The sequence below is a fragment of the Phalangium opilio genome, unplaced genomic scaffold, assembly GCF_054372755.1.
Source record: "Phalangium opilio isolate 3A_F unplaced genomic scaffold, DU_Popi_V2 ptg000013l_1, whole genome shotgun sequence".
NCBI classification, from domain to species: Eukaryota; Metazoa; Arthropoda; class Arachnida; order Opiliones; family Phalangiidae; genus Phalangium; species Phalangium opilio.
In genome coordinates this window covers 15,814,646-15,840,663 of record NW_028324148.1, presented here as the reverse complement: position 1 = coordinate 15,840,663, position 26,018 = coordinate 15,814,646, and the positions used below count along the sequence as shown (strand labels likewise).

General features: G+C 37.9%; 5 protein-coding genes across 14 annotated transcripts in view; 2 read left to right on the top strand and 3 right to left on the bottom strand.

Annotated features, from left to right (window-relative positions):
* Positions 1-20,656, bottom strand: part of LOC149709572 (F-box only protein 7-like) — a 63,977-nt gene extending 43,321 nt beyond the window's left edge. Inside the window, exon 1 of the mRNA XM_089864954.1 lies at positions 20,297-20,656. The gene's annotated coding sequence lies outside the window, so the exon portion shown is untranslated. The remainder of the gene's footprint in view (positions 1-20,296) is intronic.
* On the bottom strand, positions 678-4,682 carry LOC149709574 (uncharacterized). 2 transcript variants are annotated; one of them, XM_089864943.1, is made up of 7 exons: positions 4,357-4,682; positions 3,872-4,280; positions 3,740-3,811; positions 2,959-3,094; positions 2,321-2,522; positions 2,071-2,261; positions 678-1,802 (listed from the first exon to the last, which is right to left on the bottom strand). In XM_089864943.1, exons 2-7 carry the CDS (start codon positions 4,266-4,268, stop codon positions 1,679-1,681), a joined length of 1,122 nt encoding a protein of 373 aa, XP_089721069.1. In that variant the 5' UTR covers positions 4,269-4,280; positions 4,357-4,682; the 3' UTR covers positions 678-1,678. The 2 variants fall into 2 exon arrangements, with proteins under 2 accessions (XP_089721069.1, XP_089721070.1); XM_089864944.1 differs by having other exon boundaries at positions 4,482-4,682.
* LOC149709573 (splicing factor, suppressor of white-apricot homolog) lies at positions 5,543-17,234 on the top strand. Its single transcript, XM_089864937.1, has 12 exons — positions 5,543-5,842; positions 5,903-6,066; positions 6,136-6,255; positions 6,337-6,398; positions 7,824-8,037; positions 10,026-10,099; positions 11,325-11,433; positions 11,933-12,205; positions 13,459-14,007; positions 15,264-15,573; positions 16,696-16,941; positions 17,051-17,234. Exons 1-12 carry the CDS (start codon positions 5,655-5,657, stop codon positions 17,124-17,126), a joined length of 2,385 nt encoding a protein of 794 aa, XP_089721063.1. The 5' UTR covers positions 5,543-5,654; the 3' UTR covers positions 17,127-17,234.
* A 735-nt stretch (positions 20,657-21,391) lies between the features above and the next one.
* On the top strand, positions 21,392-23,982 carry Miox (Myo-inositol oxygenase). 3 transcript variants are annotated; one of them, XM_089864948.1, is made up of 6 exons: positions 21,392-21,557; positions 21,672-21,752; positions 21,825-22,117; positions 22,304-22,582; positions 22,784-23,545; positions 23,654-23,982. In XM_089864948.1, exons 1-5 carry the CDS (start codon positions 21,456-21,458, stop codon positions 22,890-22,892), a joined length of 864 nt encoding a protein of 287 aa, XP_089721074.1. In that variant the 5' UTR covers positions 21,392-21,455; the 3' UTR covers positions 22,893-23,545; positions 23,654-23,982. The 3 variants fall into 3 exon arrangements, with proteins under 3 accessions (XP_089721074.1, XP_089721075.1, XP_089721076.1); XM_089864949.1 differs by having other exon boundaries at positions 23,650-23,982; XM_089864950.1 differs by having other exon boundaries at positions 23,627-23,982.
* On the bottom strand, positions 23,970-25,741 carry LOC149709570 (histone H2B-like). Of its 7 annotated transcripts, none has more exons than XM_089864960.1 (4): positions 25,566-25,741; positions 24,794-25,494; positions 24,572-24,689; positions 23,970-24,149 (listed from the first exon to the last, which is right to left on the bottom strand). In XM_089864960.1, exons 1-2 carry the CDS (start codon positions 25,735-25,737, stop codon positions 25,286-25,288), a joined length of 381 nt encoding a protein of 126 aa, XP_089721086.1. In that variant the 5' UTR covers positions 25,738-25,741; the 3' UTR covers positions 23,970-24,149; positions 24,572-24,689; positions 24,794-25,285. The 7 variants fall into 7 exon arrangements, with proteins under 7 accessions (XP_089721086.1, XP_089721089.1, XP_089721088.1 ...); XM_089864963.1 differs by having other exon boundaries at positions 24,572-24,685; XM_089864961.1 differs by lacking the exon at positions 23,970-24,149 and adding an exon at positions 24,321-24,399.
* Positions 25,742-26,018: the final 277 nt, after the last annotated feature.

The window sequence follows — 26,018 nt, the reverse complement described above, 5'->3', positions numbered from 1 at the left end:
TTTGGCAGCAGCGGGTAGCTTATTTTTGTGTCAGGGTGTGAAATTGTATTACGTACGTCTGTGGACTCTATACTTAGCAATACCGTCCATGTATCAAAATCAACTTAAATGTCTAATTATAAGCGTACCGCATTAATTACGCCGCTACATTCATCGATATTAAATGTGTATTAATTAATCTTCATTTATAATTAAATCCAAGTTTACCCGTGCTATTATGCCCGTCTGTAATTGCTTTGTCGCCTTTTGTGGCACACCAAGCTGCTCAAAGACTATACAACCGATTCTTTGAGTGGTTTGGAATGATCGCGTGTGACTTCCAAGTCCCTCAAAGACTATAGTAAACAACCCGCTCTTTGAGGCGCTTGCTTGACCAAATTTTCCATGAAACGTTTGTGGCAAACCAAGCCGCTCAAAGGCTATACAACCGGTTCTTTGAGTGGTTTGGAATGGTCAGAGACTATAGTAAACAGCCTACTCTTTGAGGCGCTTGCTTGACCGAATTGTCAATGAAACGTTTGTGGCACACCAAGCTGCTCAAAGGCTACACAACCGATTCTTAATTTGAGCGGCTTGGAATGATAGCGAACTATGCGATTATCCTATATGAATTTCGGCAAAGTCCAAGCCGCTCAAAGACTATAATAAGCTTAAACTATAGAAGAATGAAACGACTTTAATTCCATTGCAGTTTATTTTAATTGAAGTTAAGATATCACTCGCAAAAATGAAGCTCTTCCAGAATCAGGTAAATAAATATGTTTTTGCATTTTAAAAATATCCTTATTTTAATTATGCCTAATTATTAATTTTCTTAATTAAAATAAATATAAGTAAATTAGCCTATAATTTCTTTAAAAAAGTAAGTTATTAATTAAGCTAAATTGGGGGAGATTAAATGTATTTGATCATTGTTGGATCAGTCGGCGCTTTACAATCTTGGAACCACCTTGATCTTCCATTGAAAACCACCCTTTTTACCTGTATTCTTCTATGGTTCCAAGCTAGTTACAAACAATTTGTTACTAGACCTTCTTAATTACCTTTTTATCTTAATTACCTTAATTTTTCACTTGAAAAATATTCCTTAATTACGTTCTGTTCTAATTAGTTCCAATCTAAATATTCATTATTTGTGCGCTTTCGTTCATTAAGAGAATCTTAAGCCCAGTAATTAAACTAATTATTAATATTAGCTTTAAACCATATTTTTTTTTTTGAATTTTTTAGTGCCGAGTTAATTTTGTATTTAATTAACATTAAGTTTAAATATATTTATTAATTAATTTCATACCTAGATTAGTTTAATTTTTTTCATTTCATTTAGTTAATTCTTATTTTAATTACATTTATTTTCGTGTCCTCCTTAAGCTAGTGGGTTTTTTTAATTATTTAAAATTAACATTAATTATAAATTTAACATATATGGAAGTAATTAATTAATTAATACGTACGTTTTGACACTATAATGATGACGTCACTACGATTAAGCTATAGATGGCCTTTTTTAATTGGTTGAATTTAAATGGAATGTTTCGGGGAGCATTTTACCAAATTAACGTATTTAATTTAAGCGTACCGTTTTAATTTTAATTAAGTATAGGAAGTAATTGAATAAAATGACCTTAAATTATAATACGCTATTAATTTTAATATCTATAGATAGAGGGGTTATTTATCAACGTTGTTGGAGATTGTTTTGGGGTCGTGCCCTTTGACCTCTGGGTTTCCTCGTGCGTTCCGATTGGTGTTCCAACGATGGAAATAAAGGCTTCTTCAAGATAGGTAAAGAATCGCCGCCCCTAAGAGCATTCAAAATTAATTATCATTTTAATCCACCTTATTCCCGATGCGTGAGCCGAGGCTTAGCTCGAGATCATTTTAAATGACAAGTCTTGGACAATTATGACGCGTTATCTGCTTCAGAGTCGAAAATATTGAAACGTTCGTAGTATTCTGAAGCAGACGATGCGTCATTTCGATCCAGATTTGTCATTTTAAAGTTAAGCCTCGGCACACAAATCGGGAATAAGGTAGGCGTGGATCCGATCAACAATATCCGGATCTTACTGTTGAAAGTTTTGTTGATTTCTTAGCGCTAATCTGGGCAGTCTCGGTTGATAATCGGAATAGCGCCGACCTCTATCGCCTCCTTGACCTCCCCAATCTTGATGATTACGGCCATTAGCCCCACCCCCTCCTCCTCCCCCTCCGCCGCCGCCATTGTATTGGCGGTCGTATCTTCTGATCTCCATGGCAGGCTGAAACAAAGGGTTAATAAAACTCGCGTCGAACTTTGTCAAGTCCCTGATCTCCATACCCGACTGCTTTTGGTTCTGGCGCTGGTGCTGGCCGCTTGCTGAATCATTTTGAGGCTGTCGCTGTATTCGTCAATCTTGGGAGAGCCCGAATTGGGCGTAGAGGGTCGAAGGTCGCCGCTGCTCAAATCCAAAGCCGAATGCGAACGCGCTGGAAATTCTTCTCTATTCGTTGAAGGCAGATCTTCCACTTCTTTGTTCTTACTTCAAATTTTAATCATTTTCAGATTTTAATCCCGAATATTTTAGGAATAGAGGCTCGTAAGGCGCGTAGTCGCGTAAGGTCATTCATAAATGGCGCCGTTAAAGCATAGCCCACTCGATCACGCGAGGAGCTTGCGTCCGTGAGCGTGAATGGAGTGGGCTATGATTAAAGCAAATGTGGGCTTCCGTGGCGTCCCTAACATCCTAGATAACTTTATACACATCAATCGGAACTCGTTCGTGAGGGCTGGGCTGAAATTACTGGCCTTTGCTAACCTTAGCGGGCCAGTTAACTCCACCCCCCCCCCTCCACTAAGGGAGCGTCTAGTGCCATTTGCCTAAACTAAACCACAACCCAGAAATGCTTTAAGTCATTGTACGCGCCTTACAAAATTTCTAGGCCCCTCCCATGACGCGTTCAAGTGAAAATGCTAACATTTTTAGGGATTGCAGTTGAGAGGTCAACTGCGTGTTAATTTGAAGAGATTCTCTGAGTGCATTCCTCAATCGACGAATTTCTTTCTCCAATTTGTCAATCTTCTTTTGAAGATCGACTGTCGATTGCTCTTCTTCTGAACAAAAAGAAAGCATAACGAAGTGTACTTTTCGTTTTTATATCTATACACATTTGGTAAAAATAAACGGGGAACGATAGTCTGTGAGAACCCATACTGTAACTGAGAATATAAAACCTTAGAATCGGTTCGTAATACCACAACCGACTCAATCACGCTATTGGCTGCAAGCCCTGCCATAAGCGTGATCGAGTCGGCTGTGGTAATACACAGGGTATTCTGGGGTTTTTGGCGTTATACCACACTGTATTGCAACGCAATAGGCTCATAGATGGCGGTAGTAAACCGTTCTCGGGTTTTAATATCTACTAGAACTAGATTGCACAAAAGTATGAGCTGATAGATGGCGCGACACGTGTAGAACTACACCAGCCTTAAAAGTATCGGCTCATATGTTCTCGGGTATGATATGGGTTCTTGAAGTTAGTTAAAACGAATGGAGCACCAAAATTTTTCAAACTTTTAAGCGTAATTAAAATTGAAACATTCTCAAATTAAAAATAACACAAAAATTATAAAATAATATTTTATTGAAATCAATTGTGAGCAAAATAATAATATTATGCGGGTGAAAAATCATAAGGTGTGCGAATACATTAAAGGGAAAGTGAAATGCGCTGCACCAAATACAACCAAGTTTACCTTCTGTAGATTTATTTACAGCAGTGGCTGATTCTGGTGAATTTACGCCCACAATTAACTGAAATTGAAGTTCTGAGGAAAGATTAAATTATTTTAATTGTTAATGTGTTAATTTAGGAGAGGCTGGGCTACCTCTATTTTTGTTCTTTAATTCGTCAACTTCCTTGTGCAAACTACTTAGAACTAGGGCGTGACTTTCCTTGACGAAAGCCAAACTCTTTTCGAGTTGCCGGACTCTGATGGCGGGGTCAATGTTCAGCGCCAAGGTGGCCTCCTCGCTGCAGCTTCGAGACGCCCCTTGATTGTGCGATTTCTTGGATTGGGCTATTAGGTGCGGTGGAGGAGGGGGTCTCTGAACGCGGTTGCATTGCGCCATGCCAGGGGGTCCAAAGGGGTCGGCTACCCCGCGAACTCCCCACGTGAAAGGCTCAATCCAGGGCCTCTCCCCGATATTATCCAATGGAAAACGGAATTCCGGTCGGCTCACCAATAACGGAGGTAGTTCGCTTTTTTCAGGGTATCTGCTCATTGCTTAGCATCCCTAATTTGAAATTTCATAGCCGAAAATGAAAAATATTTCAATAAAATTAGATTTAATCACTCCGGAATCATTTTACCCCTGTAAAGTCATCTACCCTTCGGTAGTACCCCTGAAAGATAAGCTTCTCCTCTAGACTACAAGACTTAAGCCTTGGTCATTGGATTTTTAATTGAAATCAAGTTATTTCAAATTGATGCTTACTATTTTTCAAGACCTTTTAATTAATTTATCTTAATTCGTCCCGATAAACCAAAAATTACGTTGATTTACCAAGTTTTACGAAATTATAAAATTTACTGTCAAAGGAATTTAATTATAGCCTACTAGCTCGGGAGAGAGAGAGGGTCATACTCATACAGGTTAGTTCATTTGTTCATTCAGCCCCCTCACAACTACAACGGTGACTATTGAAAAAGAAAAGCCTAAACTGAATCGAACTGAACTTGCTTCTAGTGTGTTCAGTCATAGCCCACTTGATCACGCTGGCTACACGCGCTATAGAAGCCCGCTCAATCGACCCTAAAAATGAGAATAACATAGGTTCGGTCTAAAATTCAAACCCGTCTGGTTTTAACATGGGCGTCTATGGGAGGGGACCAGTTTTTTCAACGTTTTTGACAATATTAGTGCATCTACTGGTTAAAATCTCTTGAATTTTTAATGAGACGTGTATTGAAAGGTTTGATATTATCCTGTAAAATTTAAAGTCTTCAGCTATAATAGTTTTTTTTATAAAAAATAAAAATCATCACATAGTAGAGAAATTGAAGGATTTCTCTACTATCAATTTCTCTACTATGTGATGATTTTTATTTTTTATAAAAAAAACTATTATAGCTGAAGACTTTAAATTTTACAGGATAATATCAAACCTTTCAATACACGTCTCATTAAAAATTCAAGAGATTTGAAACAGTGGATGCACTATTTGGGCCAAAAAGGTTGAAAAAACTGGTCCCCTCCCATAGAGGCCCATGTTAAAACCAGACGGGTTTGAATTTTAGACCGAACCTATGTGACGCGCCGCATTCGCGAGTTAACATGTAAAAAAAATCGTTTGGACGGGCTTCTAGAGCGCGTGCAGCCAGCGTGCGTGATCAAGTGGGCTATGCTATTGAAAAAGAAAAGCCTAAACTGAAACGAACTGAACGAGCTTCTAGTGTGTTCAGTACAAATCGTCATTAATAACAGTGCATAGATAAACAAACTACCGAAATTGTACAGGAACGCACTGAAGTATATTTTTTATCACCACCACAACATTGATCCGCCATTGTTAGGCTTAACACGCTAAATAGTGAATTTGTTTGTTTCGCCGCCGGTTATAATCTTTTTAATTAAAGCTATTTAAATTAATAATAATTAAAGGGCGTAATGGAGGGCAGTCAATCGTCGTGGCTGGGAAACTTTGACGATAATCCCGTTGGTGTAAAAGACGAGGAGGATTTGCTAGTTTTCGGATATTCGTGCAAATTATTTCGGGATGATGATAGAGCTTCGCGCGTTGATCAGGGAAAGTACTTAATTCCGTGGATGGGAGACGAGACGCATAAAATAGACAGGTATTTCCGTTAAAATTAGGCCTAATTAGACCTATTTTAGACTAATTCTATTCGAAACAGGTATGACGTGCGCGGGTATTTAAACGATTTGAGTATCTACGAGGCCAAACCCATCAATTACTCGGAGGTTTTAACGGAGGAGGAATTGAAAATTGAACAACAATGCGACGAGGAACGATATTCGGCCTTGTATAAAAATGCCAGCGACGAAGACACCTACCACGGTTGGTTTAGACACATTTTATTATTAGTAAAAGGCTTAAGAAATAATTTAAAGAAATGTGCCATTTCAGAGGAGGAATTGAAACGGTTAAAAGCTGCGTTGGCTGAAGACGGATCCTATCACGAAATTGGTTTCTCTTATAATGAAGAAAAGAAAAACGAGCCCGAAAATGTGGAAAATGAACCGAAAGGTAAGACAATCATTTATTGGTTATTGTTAGTTGTATTTAAATGTATAATTATAATTAATTTAATTTTGGCTATTTTGTTAGAACCTGTAGAAGAAGCATTCAAATTACCTCAAGATTTAAGTGTTCCCTCTGGAATGGTCATTGTAAGTTTGCTCTTTCCTTCATTTAAAGATTTAATCATAGTTAATTTAATCTGATTAGTGAAAATGCTTATTTACTTTATTTAGTGAAAATGGTTATTTAGTTTAATTTTGCAAAATAAATGGTTAGGTTATTCTTGCAAAATAAATGGTTAGGTTAATTGTGCAAAATAAATGGTTAGGTTATTTTTGCAAAAAAAATGCTTAATTTTGCAAAATAAATGGTTAGGTTATTCTTGCAAAATAAATGGTTAGGTTGATTGTGCAAAATAAATGGTTAGGTTATTTTTGCAAAAAAAATGGTTAATTTTGCAAAATAAATGGTTAGGTTAATTTTGCAAAATAAATGGTTAGGTTAATTTTGCAAAATAAATGGTTAGGTTAATTTTGCATAATAAATGGTTAGGTTAATTTTGCAAAATAAATGGTTAGGTTAATTTTGCAAAATAAATGGTTAGGTTAATTTTGCAAAATAAATGGTTAGGTTAATTTTGCAAAAAAAGGGTTAATTTTGCAAAAAAGGGTTAATTTTCTAAAAAAGGGTTAATTTTGCAAAAAAGGGTTAATTTTCTAAAAAAAGGGTTAATTTTGCAAAAAAGGGTTAATTTTCTAAAAAAGGGTTAATTTTGCAAAAAAGGGTTAATTTTCTAAAAAGGGTTAATTTTTCAAATAAAAGGGTTAATTTTCTAAAAAGGGTTAATTTTTCAAATAAAAGGGTTAATTTTGGAAAAAAATGGTTAATTTTTCAAATAAAAGGGTTAATTTTTCAAATAAAAGGGTTAATTTTGCAAAAAAAAAATGGTTAATTTTGCAAAAAAAATGGTTAATTTTGCAAAAAAAAAATGGTTAATTTTGCAAAAAAAATGGTTAATTTTGCAAAAAAAATGGTTAATTTTGCAAAAAAAATGGTTAATTTTGCAAAAAAAATGGTTAATTTTGCAAAAAAAATGGTTAATTTTGCAAAAAAAAGGTTAATTTTGCAAAAAAATGGTTAATTTTGCAAAAAAATGGTTAATTTTGCAAAAAAAGGGTTAATTTTGCAAAAAAATGGTTAATTTTGCAAAAAAAATGGTTAATTTTGCAAAAAAAGGGGTTAATTTTGCAAAAAAAGGGGTTAATTTTGCAAAAAAGGGTTAATTTTGCAAAAAAATGGTTAATTTTGCAAAAAAAATGGTTAATTTTGCAAAAAAAAGGGTTAATTTTGCAAAAAAGGGTTAATTTTGCAAAAAAATGGTTAATTTTGCAAATAAAAGGGTTAATTTCGCAAAAAAGGGTAATTTTGCAAATAAAAGGGCTAATTTTGCAAAACAAATGGTTAATTTCGCAAAAAAAAGGGTTAATTTTGCAAAAAAAATTGTTGATTTAATATTTACAAAAAATATTATTTTAGCAATAAAAAAACCATTATTTTTCCTTTTTTTTGTTCAGCCTGAAACGTTAAAAATCCACTTGATAATTGAGAAAACGGCGGCGTTTGTGGCTGAACACGGACCTCAAATGGAAATCGTCATAAAGAACAAGCAATCGTCCAACCCTCAGTTTCAATTCCTGGCCTTTGAGAATGTTTTGAACCCTTATTTCAAACACCTGGTGTCAGCCATCAAATCGGGAAGATATCAGCCCAAATCGGCGCCTGAAAAAGGTCAGTCACCCCAGGCGCCCCCGCCCCCAAACAATATTCATAAACAATGAAATTTTATCCTGAAATTGAGAAACGAAACCAAGGCTTAGCAAAGGGCTTGGAGCACCACCTCCAAAAAATGAGTGTGTTTTTAAAAATTTGTTTGTAGCCTTTGACCTTTGTAAGGTAAACGAAAGCAAATAAGCCAGGAATGTGACACTGTGGCCAACCAATCAGTATGTATTCTCTCTCAACACGCAACAAAATCAAACACCTTCTTTAAACTCTCGTACTTTTCAATTTACAATCAAAAAAAACATAATGTAGATATAAATAGGTTTCAAACTCGATAGCCCTACAAATATTGACCATGGCGGCCTCCATTTTTAATTTCTAATACGTCACATCCTATATCATAAGAAAATAATATATAGCTCCCTATAAGTGTGAAACGTAGTATATTTTCATACTACAACATTTGCTTCCAAATTTGGCGCGCTTACGCTTTTACGCCCCTGTGGGAGAAGTTTTGGTACTACGAGTGTAAGGGGGCGGAATCGCGGCGGCCGCCCAAGGGGTCCGCGAAAAGCACGATGGGCCGGGGAAATATGGCCGCATAGAGACTATAAACCCCAAGGAGTGGCAGGTCCCCCGCTCTACAAGCGCAAATAATGATGTTGCTCTAAAATTGGTACATGAGAGCTTCCGGCCCGTTTAATTTTGCTTAGCGGAAGTTGCCCTGTACCAGGAAAAAGGGCAACAAGTTTAGACATTCCTTCCACTCCTCTACTTCCATTCTCTTTGATGGCCGCGCCTCTAGAGACCCCAGAAACTTCTTACCTACTTGTGTAGTTGTACAAATTAAAAATTTCAAGCTAGTTTTTCGCGCCATCTCTTAATTTATTATGATAAACTTGACACTTATTATTAACGTGAAATTTCCATGGAAGAAAATGCTGTTTACGTGGCTTCATACTTATAGGAGTTGTGTATAATTTTCTTACGTTGTTACCCTGTTTTTAATAGAAGCTAAGCTACATCTTAGCTCGGTGTCATCCCCCTTTCTAGGCGCCTACAGTATCCCTGAGCCCGCCAAGAGCCCCGGGGGGGGGGGTTATAGACGGTGCACACTAGTCTATAGAGTGCTGTCAGTTGTGACGTCAGATCCAAGGTTAAACGTCACGAGTCTGCCTTTAGCAATGGGCGGCCATGACAGTTACCGTTTTTTCTTTATGGGAAAACAGCATGGGTGACGTCACACCGGCGCTTCTGACAGCACTCTATTAGCAGAGTTCATTCTATTGGCTCAAGAAGATATTTGTCACGCACTGAATTATAGTGGTAAATTTCTGCTCCAAGAGGTTGGCTGATTGGAAGCGGGCAAAGGCCTAATACATAGAGCAGGATTCCTATTGGCTGTACCTATTCCGAATACGTGCCGCGAATAGGAATCTTTGTTTAGCTATTTTCACTCAACTAGTACCTAGACGGGCTTTATGAGAAGAGCGAAACTAATCATTATGTATGACGAATTTTATCTGGCGATTAATCTATCTCGCCGCGCCTAGGAATTCGCGTTGCTTGCTACGTGACGTCACAGTCAATTGAGCTGGCGACTTTCCAAATTTATGGTTGCATTGAAATGATTTTTGCTCATGTGCAAGGAATATAATTATACGACCAACCAATGAAATGGCAGTTATTAAGACGGGTGAGGGAGAGCACTTAAGCCCCGCCCACATAAGAAGATACGCCTATTATAGCAAGAACAGAACAGGGTTCATACCAAATCTGGAAAACTACAGTATTTGTAAATTGTTATTCGTTGGGGGCGCGTTTAGGCTTAAGAATGGGAGAGTCAGAGTATATTTGCGTGGCTATCGAGTTTGAAATTGTTCTCTTGAAGATTGAAGTATAGCCGGTAAAACATTTAGTAAAAAGAGGGGGGAATTGTGTAGGAAATGTGTTGGGCTTTTTTCTAATTGTGTTGAACGGTGTTTTGCTCGCAGGGGACCATTCCGACAGCGACGATGACGAGGATTACTTGCACCCCAGCCTCTTCGCTTCCCAATCAACGTCTCCCGTAAGTATTAACCACCCACCATACAACTCATACACTCCCCCCCTTTAGTCTAGGGTCTTTAGACACCGGAGAAGAGTCTTTCTACCGTGTGCACTGGTTGACGTGTCAGAGTTTAGCTAAAAATTGTGATAAACAGTTCATTATTATAGTGCTTTCGTGGTTGGGGAAACACAAAATCGTTGTTGAGTCGGAATTTTGGTGTTTTCCAAGCCATTAAAGTGTTTTACTCCTTTTCTATTAATTTTTAATTTCTTTTTTATTATTTTAATTTTTTTCTTTAATTTTATTTTTAATTTAATTTATTTTTTTCCTTGTTTTCTTTTAATTAATTTTTTTAATTTAATTTATTTTTTAATTTTATTTTTTTTTCAATTTTTTAATTTTTTTAATTTTTTTATTTTTATTTTTTTAAATTTTTTTTTAATTTTTTTATTTTTATTTTTTTTAAATTTTTTTTTATTTTTACTTTTTTTAATTTTTTTTTATTTTTATTTTTTTTAATTTTTTTTTTAATTTTTTTTTAATTTTTTTTATTTTTATTCTTTTTAATTTTTTTTTAATTGTTTTTAATTTTTATTTATTTTTATTTTTTTAAATTTTTTTTTATTTTTTTTAAATTTTTTTTTATTTTTTTTAAATTTTTTTTAATTTAATTTAATATTTTTTTTAAATTTTTTTTAATTTAATTTAATATTTTTCTTTAAATTTTTTTTAATTTATTTTTTTTCCTTTAATTTTCTTTCAATTTATTTAATTTAATTTATTTTGTTTCCTTTAATTTTCTTTCAATTTATTTAATTTAATTTATTTTTTATTTCTTTAAATTTTTATTATTCTACGTTATAGTTTAGCCACGTTTAAAATTAAATATGAAAAAACAATCTTGTAGTCTTTGAGTGTCTTGGAAAGCGTACAAATCAAACCCGAGCCTCGTTTTCCAAGTCACCCAACTATATATATATTTATTTAATATAATTATGTAATATTAATGGGCTTGACTATCTTTCAGGAGTTCTGATTGGTGCGTGTCGATCTTACCGAGTTATTTGCAGCACCGAAATTGTTAGCTCCAAAGTGAAATAATTCTATAATTAAGCTTATTTTAAAATGCGCGCCCTAAAACGAGGAATAAGGGATAAATTTTCATTGCCTCTGAACCAACGGAATCCTAATCCTCTTTTGCCTGTTTTTTTGTTTTTTGCCCGCGTCCCGATGTCTTTTGTAGGTCAAAATCCCCGATTTGCCCGTCTTTAGAAGCAAACAGGATGACGCCTACTCCAAATTGGTCCAAAATCTAAAGGATAAAGTTGTCAAGCCGCCTCAAAATACACCTGGTATGACGTCATTTACAATTTTACAACATTTTCCCATACCTTTCATGTTCATTTTAAAAATGCCGCGTTCTTTTGAGGCTGACTTAGGCCCGTCAGTTGTTTATAAGCTAGCTCCACTTTACAGACCCTTTAAGGCATTTTTACCCCCCGTCGATTTTACTTTACAGACCCTTTAAGGCATTTTTACCACCCGTCGATTTTACTTTAAAGACCCTTTAAGGCATTTTTACTACCCGTCGATGGCACTTTACAGACCCTTTAAGGCATTTTTACCCCCCGTCGATGGCACTTTACAGACCCTTTAAGGCATTTTTACCACCCCGTCGATGGGAGTTTACAGACCCTTTAAGGCATTTTTACCACCCATCGAACTTTACAGACCCTTTAAGGCATTTTTACCACCCATCGAACTTTACAGACCCTTTAAGGCATTTTTACTACCCGTCGATGGGACTTTACAGACCCTTTAGTGATCTTGACCGACCAATGACCATTTCAGCCAATGCTGGTTTCACGAACAATTGGAGTGGGGGAGCGGGGGCGGGGGCGGTTCAAGGAGGCTACAAAGTTTCTCAGGGAAGCACCATTTACGGTCAACCTCCGCCACCCGGGGACGAAGCCCTGTACCACGCCTTCTCAAACAGCCTGGGATCGGACCTCAGACCCGACCAAGTGGTCACTCCGCCTCTCGAAGTCCAGTCCATCGTTGACAAAATGGCCGAGTACGTTGTCAGGAGCGGCGATGACTTTGAAGCCGTTGTCAGGAGAAAACGTAAGTTGTTTAAAATTTTGCATTTTTATCTACCTAAATATGTAGCTTATGCGTTGGTTATCTGTGTGTGCCGTGTTTGTTAGTGGATCTGTGTGTTTGTGGAGCTAGTGTACGCGAAAAGTAGAAAATAAGTAGTTTGATGAGAAGCTGGTATTGGGAGTGAAAGAATTTGTACCACTATAGTGGTTACGTAGTAGAGGCATTATTAGTGCTGATGAGCTGTTTGTGGCGTGTTCGTTAGTGGACACGTTTGTGGAACTAGTGTACGCGAAAAACAAGGTGGATATTTAATATTCGGAATGAATGACATTATTAGCTACGTGGAAACGTATCTTATGCGATGATAACCTGTGTGTGGCGTGTTTGTTAGTGGATCTGTGTGTTTGTGGAGCTAGTGTACGCGAAAAACAAGTTTGATAAGGAGCTTATATTCTGAATGAAAGAATAACATTAGCTAAGTAAAAACGTACCTTATACGTCGGTTATCTGTGTGTGGCGTGTTTGTTAGTGGATCTGTGTGTTTGTGGAGCTAGTGCACGCGAAAAACAAGTTTGATAAGGAGCTTATATTCTGAATGAAAGAATAAGATTGTTAGCTACGTAAAACGTAGCTTATACGTCGGTTATCTGTGTGTGGCGTGTTTGTTAGTGGATCTGTGTGTTTGTGGAGCTAGTGCACGCGAAAAACAAGTTCAACAAGGAGCTAATATTCTGAATGAAAGAATAACATTATTTGCTACGTGGAAACGTAGCTTATACGATCATAACCTGTCTGGCGTGTTTGTTAGTGTTTCTGTGTGTTTGTGGGGCTAGTGTACGCGAAAAACAAGTTTGATAAGGCGCTAATATTCCGAATGAAAGAGGAACATTGTTAGTTACGTGGAAACGTAGCTTATGCGCTGATAACCCGTGTGTGGCGTGTTTGTTAGTGGACCTGTGTGTTTGTGGAGCTAGTGTACGCGAAAAACAAGTTTCATGTTTAATATTCTGAATGAATGACATTATTAGCTACGTGAAAACGTAGCTTATACGATGATAACCCGTGTGTGGCGTGTTTGTTAGGGGATCTGTGTGTTTGTGGTGCTAGTGCACGCGAAAAACAAGTTTGATAAGGCGCTAATATTCTGAATGAAATATTAACATTGTTAGCTACGTAAAAACGTACCTTATAAGATGATAACCTGTGTGTGGCTTGTTTGTTAGTGGAGCTAGTGTACTCGTGGTTCATATACGAAATGACTGGATTATTTTCAGAGGATAAACGTTTCGATTTCTTGAACCCGGACAACCAATATCACACTTACTACATCTACAAGAAAACGATCTTCGCCGAGCAGAAACGCGTCGAGGCGCAACAAAAACAGTACGAAGAGCAGGAGCGCCTTAAACGCGAGAAAGCCGCGGCCGCCGCAGCCGCCGAAAAGAAATACTTGCCCAAAGAATCGTCGGCTCCCGTCTCGTTCTCGCTCAAGGCCAAAGAGGCCGACTTGAAAGAAGTGAAACACGCTCAGTTGAACGCCGATTCCGACGAGGAAACTCACGCTGCTCCTAAAGGCGCCGATTCCTCCACCAACACCACCGCCACGACGACTAAGTCCGAGACGCCGCTTATTCAAGGTCCCAATTTGGTGCCCGGATCGGTTTCGGGGGCGGGGCCCGCCAGGAGGAGCATGTTTGACGTCCCCCCGCCAACCGGCTCCCTCGTTATTCCACCCATTACCACCGTCACACCGATTCCAGTCGCCATTGTCACGGAACTGGCAACAAAGAAGGCCGCCGAAATAGCGGCTGAAGCCAAATTAGGTAAGCCAAGTCTTAACTTTCTAATCAAGGACCCCAGATATCCTATTTTTCCTGTAAAATCCTATATTATTTCCTGTAAAATCCTATATTATTTCCTATAAAATCCTATATTATTTCCTATAAAATCCTATATTATTTCCTATAAAATCCTATATTATTTCCTATAAAATCCTATATTATTTCCTATAAAATCCTATATTATTTCCTATAAAATGCTATATTATTTCCTATAAAATGCTATATTATTTCCTATAAAATCATATTTTTCCTATAAAGTCCTATATTATTTCCTATAAAATCATATTTTTCCTATAAAATCATATTTTTCCTATAAAATCTGGTTTTTCCTATAAAGTCCTATATTATTTCCTATAAAATCATATTTTTCCTATAAAATCATATTTTTCCTATAAAATCATATTTTTCCTATAAAATCATATTTTTCCTATAAAATCATATTTTTCCTATAAAATCTGGTTTTTCCTATAAAGTCCTATATTATTTCCTATAAAATCCTGTTTTTCCTATAAAATCATATTTTTCCTATAAAATCCGGTTTTTCCTATAAAGTCCTATATTTTTTCCTATAAAGTCCTATATTATTTCCTATAAAGTCCTATATTATTTCCTATAAAGTCCTATATTATTTCCTATAAAGTCCTATATTATTTCCTATAAAGTCCTATATTATTTCCTATAAAATCCTATATTTCCTATAAAATCCTATATTTCCTATAAAATCCTATATTTCCTATAAAATCCTATATTTCCTATAAAATCCTATGTTTCCTATAAAATCCTATGTTTCCTATAAAATCCTATGTTTCCTATAAAATCCTATGTTTCCTATAAAATCCTATGTTTCCTATAAAATCCTATGTTTCCTATAAAATCCTATGTTTCCTATAAAATCCTATGTTTCCTATAAAATCCTATGTTTCCTATAAAATCCTATGTTTCCTATAAAATCCTATGTTTCCTATAAAATCCTATGTTTCCTATAAAATCCTATGTTTCCTATAAAATCCTATGTTTCCTATAAAATCCTATGTTTCCTATAAAATCCTATGTTTCCTATAAAATCCTATGTTTCCTATAAAATCCTATGTTTCCTATAAAATCCTATGTTTCCTATAAAAATTTACTAAATTCGGCAAGGGACATTGGTTTCTATATGCTCGTTAGCCTGTTCATTCGTAAGCTAGAGACGCTTTCTAGCGCCATCTATAAACGGCGGGTGCTTTTATTTGTTTTAGCGGAGGAAAAGTTGCGTGATCGTTTAGCTTTGGCCGCCAGGGAAAAGATGGCGCAACAAACTCGGGAGCGTCTCTTGCAGCAAGAACGGAAACGCAAAGCGGCCTTGTTCTTGACCATGATCAAATCGTCCGCGCCCCAACTGGTCAAAGGGACCGTGCCCAAAGACGAGACTCCGGACGCTAATTCCAATAACGAAACCAACTCGCAGAATAAAAAACAGATTGTTTTCGGACCGCATCCCGAGAATAACGTCATCGCTAAACAAATCGAAGCGACATCTACCGCGGAAAATGGGAAACACAAATCTAGGTAAGTACAATTTTAGTACTTGTTTGTAAAGGCTGCTTTTCACTGGCCCAAAATGAGGGAAAATCGGCGTGCCGCGCCGTTTTTTCAACTTGCCGCGAATTTTTGCGTTTTCTGGGCGGCAAGCACGGAATTAGTTTTCTGTTTTTCCGCAAAAGTTTACGGAAGGGAAAGCGGTATCCAATAGGATGCGATGAATGCGTGACGTCATAAGCTTGGTTTTGATTAGCTCGCGAAAGTCTTTTTCGACGCCATTACTTTTTTAATTGAAGGCGTTGGTGTTCTAAAAATGCATATTTTTGACTTAATCGTTATTTATATCATAAAACTGAACATTTTTACAAAGACGATTAAGTCATGGATTAACTAACGCTAGGGATAGTTCGTTCCCCCAAAAAGATAACGCATGCATGTTCCAAACGCCCCCTAGCAGCAGCTACTATCCCTAACAGGAAGTTATAAGAAAATTGGACCAAATATCACGTGGTCTATGACGTCAAAATTGAAATACTGCCTAAATTGGGCAAAACGATTTATTTTGCCCAACGAGAGATGGCGCCATATCTACATCCGTTTTGGTCCAATAAATTGGGGGAATGAAGAGGGGAATCAAGGAATAATTCGGAACATGTAGTTGGCGATAGAATTACATGGGAAACCCAGTTAGTGAACAATCCCTAGCGTTAGTTAATCCATGATTAAGTCTAAGAAAGCCGATAGGTTGCTATTGGTTCATCTTAACACGAATGGTAAGCCTTGGTCTCCACGAACTCGCGCTCTTTCATATTACAAGTTTCAGTGAAAACGGTTTGCCGCCGTTGGTTTTATTTAGGAATTATCGGCAAAATTATGGGGAATTTTTTTTAACGGTGAAAACCAGGCTTTACAAGTTTCAGAAAACCATACGGAATTTTTTAGGATTCCATGAAAACCAGGCTTAAGTCGATAATGTTCTTAATTTAAACATCCCTGACCTGTTTAACATTAACAACCGTAGCTTTCGTTTGACGTTTAAATTTCTAATTTGGGGAAAATGAAGGAAATTGTTAGGGAAAATTCGGAAAATTTGAATATTGAACAAAAATTAAGGTTTTAAGCGTGTATATTTAATATTTGAATGAATAGGGGTCGCAGTCCATCTCCGGGGGCGAAAGTGTCGTCGCGAAGTCACTCTCGTTCGTACGAGCAGCAGCAGCGCAACAACAGCGCGTCTCCGCCCACAACGAGAGACAAATCTTATTCGTCGTCTTCGTCTTCGCATCACGGAGGGGGAGGGGAATCGCACCGACGCAAAACATCCTCGTCGTCTTCCTATCACTCCCGATCCTCCCACGATCGTCCCCCACCTTCCTCCTACTCTTCCTCGCGCAGGTAAGTACTTGTACACCTACACCAAGGCGGCGATCAGGCGCCCGATTAAACTCGACTTTCCCCCCCCCCAACCCCCATCCCTTATCTCCGTCTCTTGTGCTTATTTTAGGTCCAGGAGTGGGAGCAGTTCACCAAAGAGGCGGCGGAAACGATCTCGGTCCAGAGAGAGATCGTCTCGTAGATGAAACAACTCCACCCCCCCCCCCCCGATCACCCCCCGTTTTTTATTTTTGTAGAAATTAATAACGATAATAATTACTTGTAAATAAATAAATTCATCATATTCAGACGAAGTAGATATTGTCCACACTATGACTAACCCCTAAGCCTAGGCCTAGTCCCTCCCGCCGCCATGCGCCTTACTTCAGCGCGTGAGGTCTACAGTGTAGGCACAGCCTACTCAATCACGCTCGGCGCTCTATCCACGAATGGGCTTAAATTGCGTAAGTTTTTTTTTTGTTGAAGCGAACTCTTGGAACCCCTTTAACCCTGCACCTAGGTTTCTCTACGAGTAATTACTGGAATGGTCTATTTAATCAAAAAGAGTGGACTCTAACTTTCTGTACATCTTGATACTTAAAATATGCGCGACATTCGAATCCATTTTGATACTTTCCCAATATCCTTGGTACCTTCTCTACTTGAACATGTTTTTTGGGCCAGGTGTTCTTGATTCCCACGAACCTATCTATAGAGTGCTGTCAGAAGCGCGGGTGTGACGTCACCCATGCTGTTTTCCCATAAAGAAAAAACGACGGTAACTGTCATGGCCGCCCATTGCTAAAGGCAGCCTCGTGACGTTTAACCTTGGATCTGACGTCACAACTGACAGCACTCTATTGAATTTATTTTTCACGAAACTATTTGTGAAAAATGTTAAGGCCTATCCCTTGACTGAAACGTCATCAGTTTTGAACGATGGTTCACGTACAGGGGCGATTATAAGGGCTTTGTGTCAACTTGACGGGAAGAATAGCTTTCAAAATGGAGCTTGACAAATCAAAGCATTCCTTGAACTAGAATCTCGTTGACAGCAATAACAGCCTTCTAAAATGTCACTCGAAAATGAATTTTTACATATCTCTCGCACATTTTTAAGAATTATTTTCATAGTAGGCCTAGACAGATAATGTTTTATCGCGGTTGGCTTGAAGCGCGTCTAACCGGTACCGGCCGCCGCACTACCAAATAGGTGTTATAGTACAGTAGGGGGGATTACGTGGATCGAGGGAGGGTGGTATGATCTACCTCGGAGTCGGGACACCACTCGGGATTTACCCCAATATTGCCGTTTAACAGATTGAGGTTTTTGCCTTACTGATTGTAGGCATACCACTTTCCCGGGTGCTCGAGTTACGCTTGGTTTGTATGATCTCATAGCGATACAAGGTAATCACCAATCGGGGCTTAGCACGTTCTTACTACTGTTAAGAAGTGTGGATAAACACCCGTGTTAAAGCAGAGAGAATTTAGAAGGGGAGTGGAAGGGGTGGTTTGGAATGTAGCGCAACGTCGTCTGCTAAACGTTATCTTGGCAGGTCGATTTCCGGTATGATGCTTTTGTAACAGAGAGATTTTAGAACACGTGACCGGAAACTCGCCTACCCCAAAAAGCTCAACGCGACATCTTGTTTGGGCGTCATCACGTTTAATAGAGTCAACGGGGTGGTGGGCCTTCCACTCCCCTTCTAAATTCTCTCTGGTTAAAGGAAAAACAAGGGGGTTTTTTATACATAGAGATAGTATGAGCGATCTCGAAGCTGGTTAAGGTAATTAACTAAATGTCTAGAAGCGCTTGCTTCTCGGACAATGATAGAGCTATCCCAGAATCCTTAGTGTGACGTCACCCATGCTATTTGTCCATAGAGTGCTGTCAGTTGTGACGTCAGATCCAAGGTTAAACGTCACGAGTCTGCCTTTAGCAATGGGCGGCCATGACAATTACCGTTTTTTCTTTATGGGAAAACAGCATGGGTGACGTCACCCCGGCGCTTCTGACAGCACTCTATAGAACCAAAGCGGTACCGAACATGGATGGCCACTAAAGCTAAGCCCCGTGACGTTTTACCTAGGCACTGATGTCACAACGGACATAGCTCTATTAACCCCCAAGAACGTAGCATACCATATAGAGGAGAGGTTTCGGTTGGGGGAGGAGCTAAGTAAGATTCGTCAGGTTATTTACGCGGCCATATTGGTGGGTTCAATGCCTGGAACCCAACAATAAGGCTACCAGAACAGAAGTGGTAAGACTTAGGAGGGTGTGACGTAGTAGTTACTCGCCAACTGAAAGTTCTCTTTAGGTTGGGTCGTAATATAGACAAATCAATTTGCTCTTGTCTAGCTCGCAATCTTAGAATTCCAACTTCTTTTATTGAATTACTTCAAAGAACTCGACCGACTCCGTGAAACCTAAACGCCACTTAATTAATTCGCAATCTCTGTTTTTCTTCAGAAATATTTTGGAGGCGTTCCAACTAACTCAAAGACTATAATAAAAAGAGTGAAATTGTATGTGGAATTATTAATATTTTTATTTTCGCGATTATTCGTATAAATATTTTTATTGAAGTTAGCGCGGGGTGAAAGGTCACGGCGTATTTTTTCAGTCTTAATCTATTTGATTAAATTATTTTTTGAGTGGAGTAGAATATAATCACCTGAATTTTTCAAGAGATCTCTTTAGATTGGGTGACGTCATTCCAATTATCAGCACGTTTCTCGTCTTCAAAAGAGATCTCGTGCTTGAACCTCTTGACTCGACCTCTTTACTCCTCCTTACTAGTCAGGGCCAGTTCGCTCTACTCCCCCCCCCACCTCCAACTGAACTGACTGATAACCTAATCGCGCCAACGCCTTATGTCTCATCCAACCGATCCCCAGATGACAACTAAAATTTATAAGTTTGTTGTTTGGGTTGCCCCTAAGGTTTCAGGCAAGTTAGTAGCAGTGAACACTTTTAAACCAGCAGGAACGCTATAGCCTTGGAACATAAGTTTATTAGTGATATGTTCCATCCATAAGTATAATATGCACTTCCTATACAAGTTCGTAATGCTACTGAGAGACTTACACCTCCAGCTAGTTCGAGGGAGAATAGACCTAAAAATAAAATAAACAAGCTGGCCATATATATACGCCCGTTAAGGGGCAGATTGAAAATGAAGCAAGCGCCATCTAGTGAACAGAAATGCAAACTCAATGGTGACATTTTTTCATTGGCTGAAAACATTCTGACACAAAAATTCTGCCTCTGCGCATTTTTAAGCGAACCAATAAGATCACCCCTCATTCGTGAAAGCCCGGTTTAGAAACTCGTAAGGCCGTTGTAAATTTTGAATGAATTTATTTTTAGGTGTATAGGGACTTGGCAGTACTACGTCATGCAACGTCAGGCTACCTTCCACTAGTGCTAAAAAACATACCAGGAGGAGGGGCTTATGTAGCTTTCATTCTGTTAAAAAAACATACCATAATGGCGCTGGGGGCGGAGTTAAGCCTGAATTGCCAAGTCCCTATTGAAGTCCTACACTCGGTTGTGGTTAATTTTGCATGCAGGACTTCCATCTAGGCACTCCTATTTAGTCTGCATTACTAAGCGCCCCTTTGACAGCAGCGCCTCACCCACCAGGCCTCCCTCGCTTTACCCTGAATCTATGACCTACCTCATTCACTTAATGACAAGCTCCAGTTAGTAACCAGACATTACAAACTTATGGAATGAACATATCTTACAAACTTATGGAATGAACATATCTTACAAACTTATGGAATGAACATATCTTACAAACTTATGGAATGAACATATCTTACAAACTTATGGAATGAACATATCTTACAAACTTATGGAATGAACATATCTTACAAACTTATGGAATGAACATATCTTATCAACTTATGGAATGAACATATCTTATCAACTTATGCTTAGAAGAAGCGGTGTTTTTGTATGACCCATTAAGCCACGGGGTGTTGCCCCGGGGTGTTTTAATTGACTGCAAATCGGGAAGAGTTTCCTGTCTTTGTAGACAACGCTGTATCCTGGCTGTATGAAATATACGCGTCATGTAGGATTTTGCATCTTAGAATTGGACGTCCTTTACAGCGGGGGTTCACCTTCTCCGTCCCAATTAACCTTGAGAAATCGACGAAACAAACCACTTCTAATCAACCTTAACTTACCTACTGATCAAGGACATAGTTTGGGCAATCAAATTGGGAAACCCGAAAGAAACAAACAACTGTTTGAAGTACATACGTAAGAGTAAGATTAGCGCCGATTTGTTTCTGAGTACGGATCGAAGCACTCTGATTGGTGTACTTTAATGTCTCGCGCTACAATGAATTATCGGGCGAATAATGAATTTGCAAAAGCTCCCGAATTCCTTATCAGTTGACGGCTCTCTTGAGTTTTTCGGTATAAAAGGCGCAATCAGCAGGCAAAAAACGACATTCTTGACTCTCTCTATCAGAGCGTAGTGTTTTTAGCAATTTATTAATCCGTTGAGTACGATATGGCTTCGACGGCTGGTCCAGTTTTGATCCTCGACCCATCCGAGCTCTACAGACCCGAGAATAAATCCCTCGAACAATTCAGAACTTTCAAAGAAGATGCCGTGAGTATTTATTTGCGCTAAGAAGTGACTTCGATAAAACGTTTTCCAAGTCACTGAAAGACTATAAATGACGGCTCTTTTCAAGCTGCTAATAGCGTATCGTTTACGTTTTAGGACGACTACATTCAAAAACGAGTGAAAGAAACGTACTTAAAAATGCACACGTTTCAAACGGTCGAATTTGTTAAAAATAAGGTCCGTTTTCACTTAACCCTTTAAAAGGGGCTCTGACACGAATTAATCTTCGTTTTAATTGGTTGAATGTAGAAAGCGCAATGGACAAAGTTCAACACGACGAAATTAACGATCTTGGAAGCGCTTGAAAAGCTGAATGACCTGGTGGACGAAAGTGACCCCGACATTGACCTTCCCAATAACGTGCACGCCTTCCAAACGGCCGAACGCATCCGCGAAGCACACCCCACCCTGGACTGGTTCCATTTGACCGGACTCATTCACGATTTGGGCAAAATAATGGCCATGTACGGAGAACCACAATGGTGCGTCGTCGGAGACACCTTCCCCGTTGGCTGCCAATTCGCCGATTCCATTGCCTACAGGTAAATACTCGCCATAATTGGTAGCGTCTAACAATAAGTATGACACGCATTCCAAGGTATGATTGGAGTGTTTTAAGGATGACCCCTCTGCGTTGTATTTCTGTTTCTTAGGGGGGGGTTACTTGTGTTAGGGGGTGCATCCCTTGTGGGGGCAAAAGTATAGAGCAGTTTCCTTTCTGTTTGCAGAGAGACTTCGTTCAAAAATAACCCCGACTTGCGCGATTCTGTGTACAGCACTCGTTTGGGCATGTACTCCGAAAACTGCGGTTTGGACGCCATTCAGATGTCCTGGGGACACGACGAGTACATGTACCAAGTACTGAAACACAACAAGACGACGCTACCCGACGAAGCCCTTTACGTTATTCGTTACCATTCCTTCTACCCCTGGCACACCAGCGGCGACTACAAGTACTTTTGCAACAAGAAAGACTTGGCCATGATGGAATTCGTCAAAGAATTCAAGTAAGTACTTGAAATATTAATATTTACGTTTTTTTAAGGGTGAATCTTTATTAATCACTCTAACGAACAAGGAAGAGGTGTTTTATTGGCGTCTTAGATTATAATTCTTTGTAGCAAACTAAGTTGAGAGACGCGATGCTTATCAGTCACGATAAGAAATGATAAGTAACAGCCGTTGTATGATTTTGTTCCCTTTTGCAGCAAATTCGATTTGTACTCGAAATGCGAAACAATTCCCGATATCAAAGCCTTGACTCCTTATTATCAAAGTTTGATCGACAAGTACATTCCGGGTGTGTTGGAATGGTAATCAAACTCCGCCCTAAACAAACAATTAACTCTGTAAATTATTGTTTTATAATTGTTTTGGTAATCGCGGTTTTTATATGTATTTGCGCGAAAACTTTGAAGAATTTTTATTGTATTTAATAGGTATTTTTAATTGCATTTTTTTAAATGAGATAGGCCTATATTCATGACAGCAAAATACCGTATTATATTTAACGGTAGTTCAATAAAGTTGTTATATTTGTTAAGCCTTGGTCACTTTATGGGGGGCAAAGTTGACAAGTTGTTATTTGTTAAGCCTTGGCCACTTTATGGGGGGTAATTAAAGTTGACAAGTTGTTATTTGTTAAGCCTTGGTCACTTTATGGGGGGCAATTAAAGTTGACAAGTTGTTATTTGTTAAGCCTTGGTCACTTTATGGGGGCACGGCCAACTTAGATACTCGACAAGCTCGCCAATGAGGCCAGCCAAGTTTGATCCCCCTCTATGTTAACGAGCGTATGAGAAAAAACCTGAAAAAAATATGAAGCCGGGACAAAAAGAGACGAGCTAAATTTTTTTTATAATGTTAATCCTATGGGGCATGGTCCCGAGAGTGGATTCTATCAGCAATTAAGAGTCCTTTTTAAAATGTTTCCAATTTTTGTCAACTCTGGGTATTTTATGAGGCGTGAAGTAAGTTTAGAGCTTCATTTTGAACCTAATTTCATAATTTTACATAAATAATTTCACTTTCAATAAATTATTGTTCCTAAGCCTTGGCCATGTTTTTGTTTAAGCAAGCCGGGACAACTCGGGACGAGCTAAAATACGTTTCTAATGCTATTCCTATGGAAAATGGTTTCGGAACTGGATTCTACCTTTAATTAGGAGTCATTTTCAAAATGTTTCCGATTTTTATCAACTCTGGGTATTTTATAAGGCGTGAATCATATTTTGGGCTTCATTTTGAACCTAATTTAATAATTTTATATCCATTGTTTCACTCCCAATAATTTTCTAAACTTGAACTTCAATTTGAAGGCGAGTAATTATGAAGCAGGTTTCATTTCCCGCGAAATTTGAATTTGTAAATATTGCGATGTCAAAACTCAATAAATTTGAAAAATAATTGTTTTGGCGTTTTATTTTATCACAAAAAGTCATCTTATGTGTAATTTAATAATATAAATACTGGTCAAGTTTCTAAAGGAAATCTTCGGTACCCAAGCAGAATTTTTGTAGCGAACCTTCAAAATTATGTTGAAGCTACGATACCAGACTTGCCAAAATAAGAATCCTGCAAAAAGGAAAGTCTCTGTTACTTCTCAAGCTTGAAGACTGCGGCAATCAGCAACAGATGCAGAAAATGGCATAACATTTCCCAAAAAATTAAAATGTTAAAGACCTCACGAATAAACACATTAGTCGTAAAGTTTTGAAATTGTAACTACGAGTCATATCACAAACATTCAGTTTAAACATTGTTTATTTAAATGCAATGCACTATTTAACATTCCACAATACATACATTTAATATATTATTAAATCTTATTTCATAAAACAAACAATTCCGTAGTGGCGTAGTGTAATATTTTAAAATAACACAGAGACAGCCAAGGTCCAAGTTTAGAAAATTATTGGGAGTGAAACAATGGATATAAAATTATTAAATTAGGTTCAAAATGAAGCCCAAAATATGATTCACGCCTTATAAAATACCCAGAGTTGATAAAAATCGGAAACATTTTGAAAATGACTCCTAATTAAAGGTAGAATCCAGTTCCGAAACCATTTTCCATAGGAATAGCATTAGAAACGTATTTTAGCTCGTCGCTTGCTTAAACAAAAACATGGCCAAGGCTTAGGAACAATAATTTATTGAAAGTGAAATTATTTATGTAAAATTATGAAATTAGGTTCAAAATGAAGCTCTAAACTTACTTCACGCCTCATAAAATACCCAGAGTTGACAAAAATTGGAAACATTTTAAAAAGGACTCTTAATTGCTGATAGAATCCACTCTCGGGACCATGCCCCATAGGATTAACATTATAAAAAAATTTTAGCTCGTCTCTTTTTGTCCCGGCTTCATATTTTTTTCAGGTTTTTTCTCATACGCTCGTTAACATAGAGGGGGATCAAACTTGGCTGGCCTCATTGGCGAGCTTGTCGAGTATCTAAGTTGGCCGTGATGGGGGGCAATTAAAGTTGACAAGTTGTTAAGCCTTGGTCACTTTAAATGGGAGGAAGTCTTTGGAAAAAGCGTCAAGCGACTTAAATTACGATGCCAGGGTGTTAATTTCTCTCAATATTTTATTTAAAATTACAAATAATATTTAAAACATGATAATAAGTGTTTAACGATTTGATAATAAAAAAGTGAACGATAAAACAAAATTTTAAAATGAAACGCAACGTTGATTGATAAAATTTTAAACGTGAGACGCCTTTAGATCTCTGAGAGCTTTACGCGAGGCCGATATGGCCTCGGAAGCCAATTCGGGTGGCATGGTTAGTTTTATAGCCGCGGTGATGTCCTCCTTGGTCATGGTTCTTCTTTCGGCCTTCTTTCGAAGTCGACCAGCCTCGGAAGCGATCTTTACCAACATGTCTTCAAGGAAATCGGCGCTGACATTCATGGCTGCGTGAATGACAAAATAAATATTTAAGAATGACTCAGCGTCTCCCGTTCCGCTATTTGTACTACTTTACCCTTTTGGTTTAATCCAGCTCCCGGTTCGACTACCTTTAAAATTTTGAAGATGTAACTTTTAAAACTGTCCTTTGGGGTTTTCTTGGATTTTTTCATATTCTCGTTTCGTGGACCACTTTTGCCCTTATTTTGGTCGCTTTTAGAAGTGGTTTTATTCGATCGCGGTGCCATGGATGCTAGGTACTCGAATCCGTACAATATATTAAATTAATCTTAGTTCATTTCGGATTGAACGGGGTTTTATACCTTGGGAAATAGGCTTAATAGGTGTAAAATATGATAAGGTAAATTAATTTAAAAAAATGTTAAAAAAAATTTTCAAAACAATTTATTAGGCCTTCATGTAAATTTGTGAAATTCATTTTTTATCCTAATTTCTAGGTTCTAAAAGTGATTTTTTTCTTTTACAGTAATTGCTTCCGTGAAGCACGACCCCGCCAAAATTTTAAATA

Coding starts and splice junctions, on each gene's coding strand:
- LOC149709574 (XM_089864943.1), bottom strand. CDS start 4,268: ATGAGCAGATACCCTGAAAAAAGCGAACTACCTCCGTTATTGGTGAGC. Junction 2,523..2,958: donor CAACTGCAATCCCTAAAAAT/GTTAGCATTTTC, acceptor TAAAATTTGAAG/TAAGAACAAAGAAGTGGAAG. Junction 2,262..2,320: donor CCAGAACCAAAAGCAGTCGG/GTATGGAGATCA, acceptor CCTTTGTTTCAG/CCTGCCATGGAGATCAGAAG.
- LOC149709573 (XM_089864937.1), top strand. CDS start 5,655: ATGGAGGGCAGTCAATCGTCGTGGCTGGGAAACTTTGACGATAATCCC. Junction 5,843..5,902: donor GAGACGCATAAAATAGACAG/GTATTTCCGTTA, acceptor TATTCGAAACAG/GTATGACGTGCGCGGGTATT. Junction 12,206..13,458: donor AGCCGTTGTCAGGAGAAAAC/GTAAGTTGTTTA, acceptor GATTATTTTCAG/AGGATAAACGTTTCGATTTC.
- Miox (XM_089864948.1), top strand. CDS start 21,456: ATGGCTTCGACGGCTGGTCCAGTTTTGATCCTCGACCCATCCGAGCTC. Junction 22,118..22,303: donor GCCGATTCCATTGCCTACAG/GTAAATACTCGC, acceptor TTCTGTTTGCAG/AGAGACTTCGTTCAAAAATA. Junction 22,583..22,783: donor GAATTCGTCAAAGAATTCAA/GTAAGTACTTGA, acceptor TCCCTTTTGCAG/CAAATTCGATTTGTACTCGA.
- LOC149709570 (XM_089864960.1), bottom strand. CDS start 25,737: ATGGCACCGCGATCGAATAAAACCACTTCTAAAAGCGACCAAAATAAG. Junction 25,495..25,565: donor AGCTGGATTAAACCAAAAGG/GTAAAGTAGTAC, acceptor TCATTCACGCAG/CCATGAATGTCAGCGCCGAT.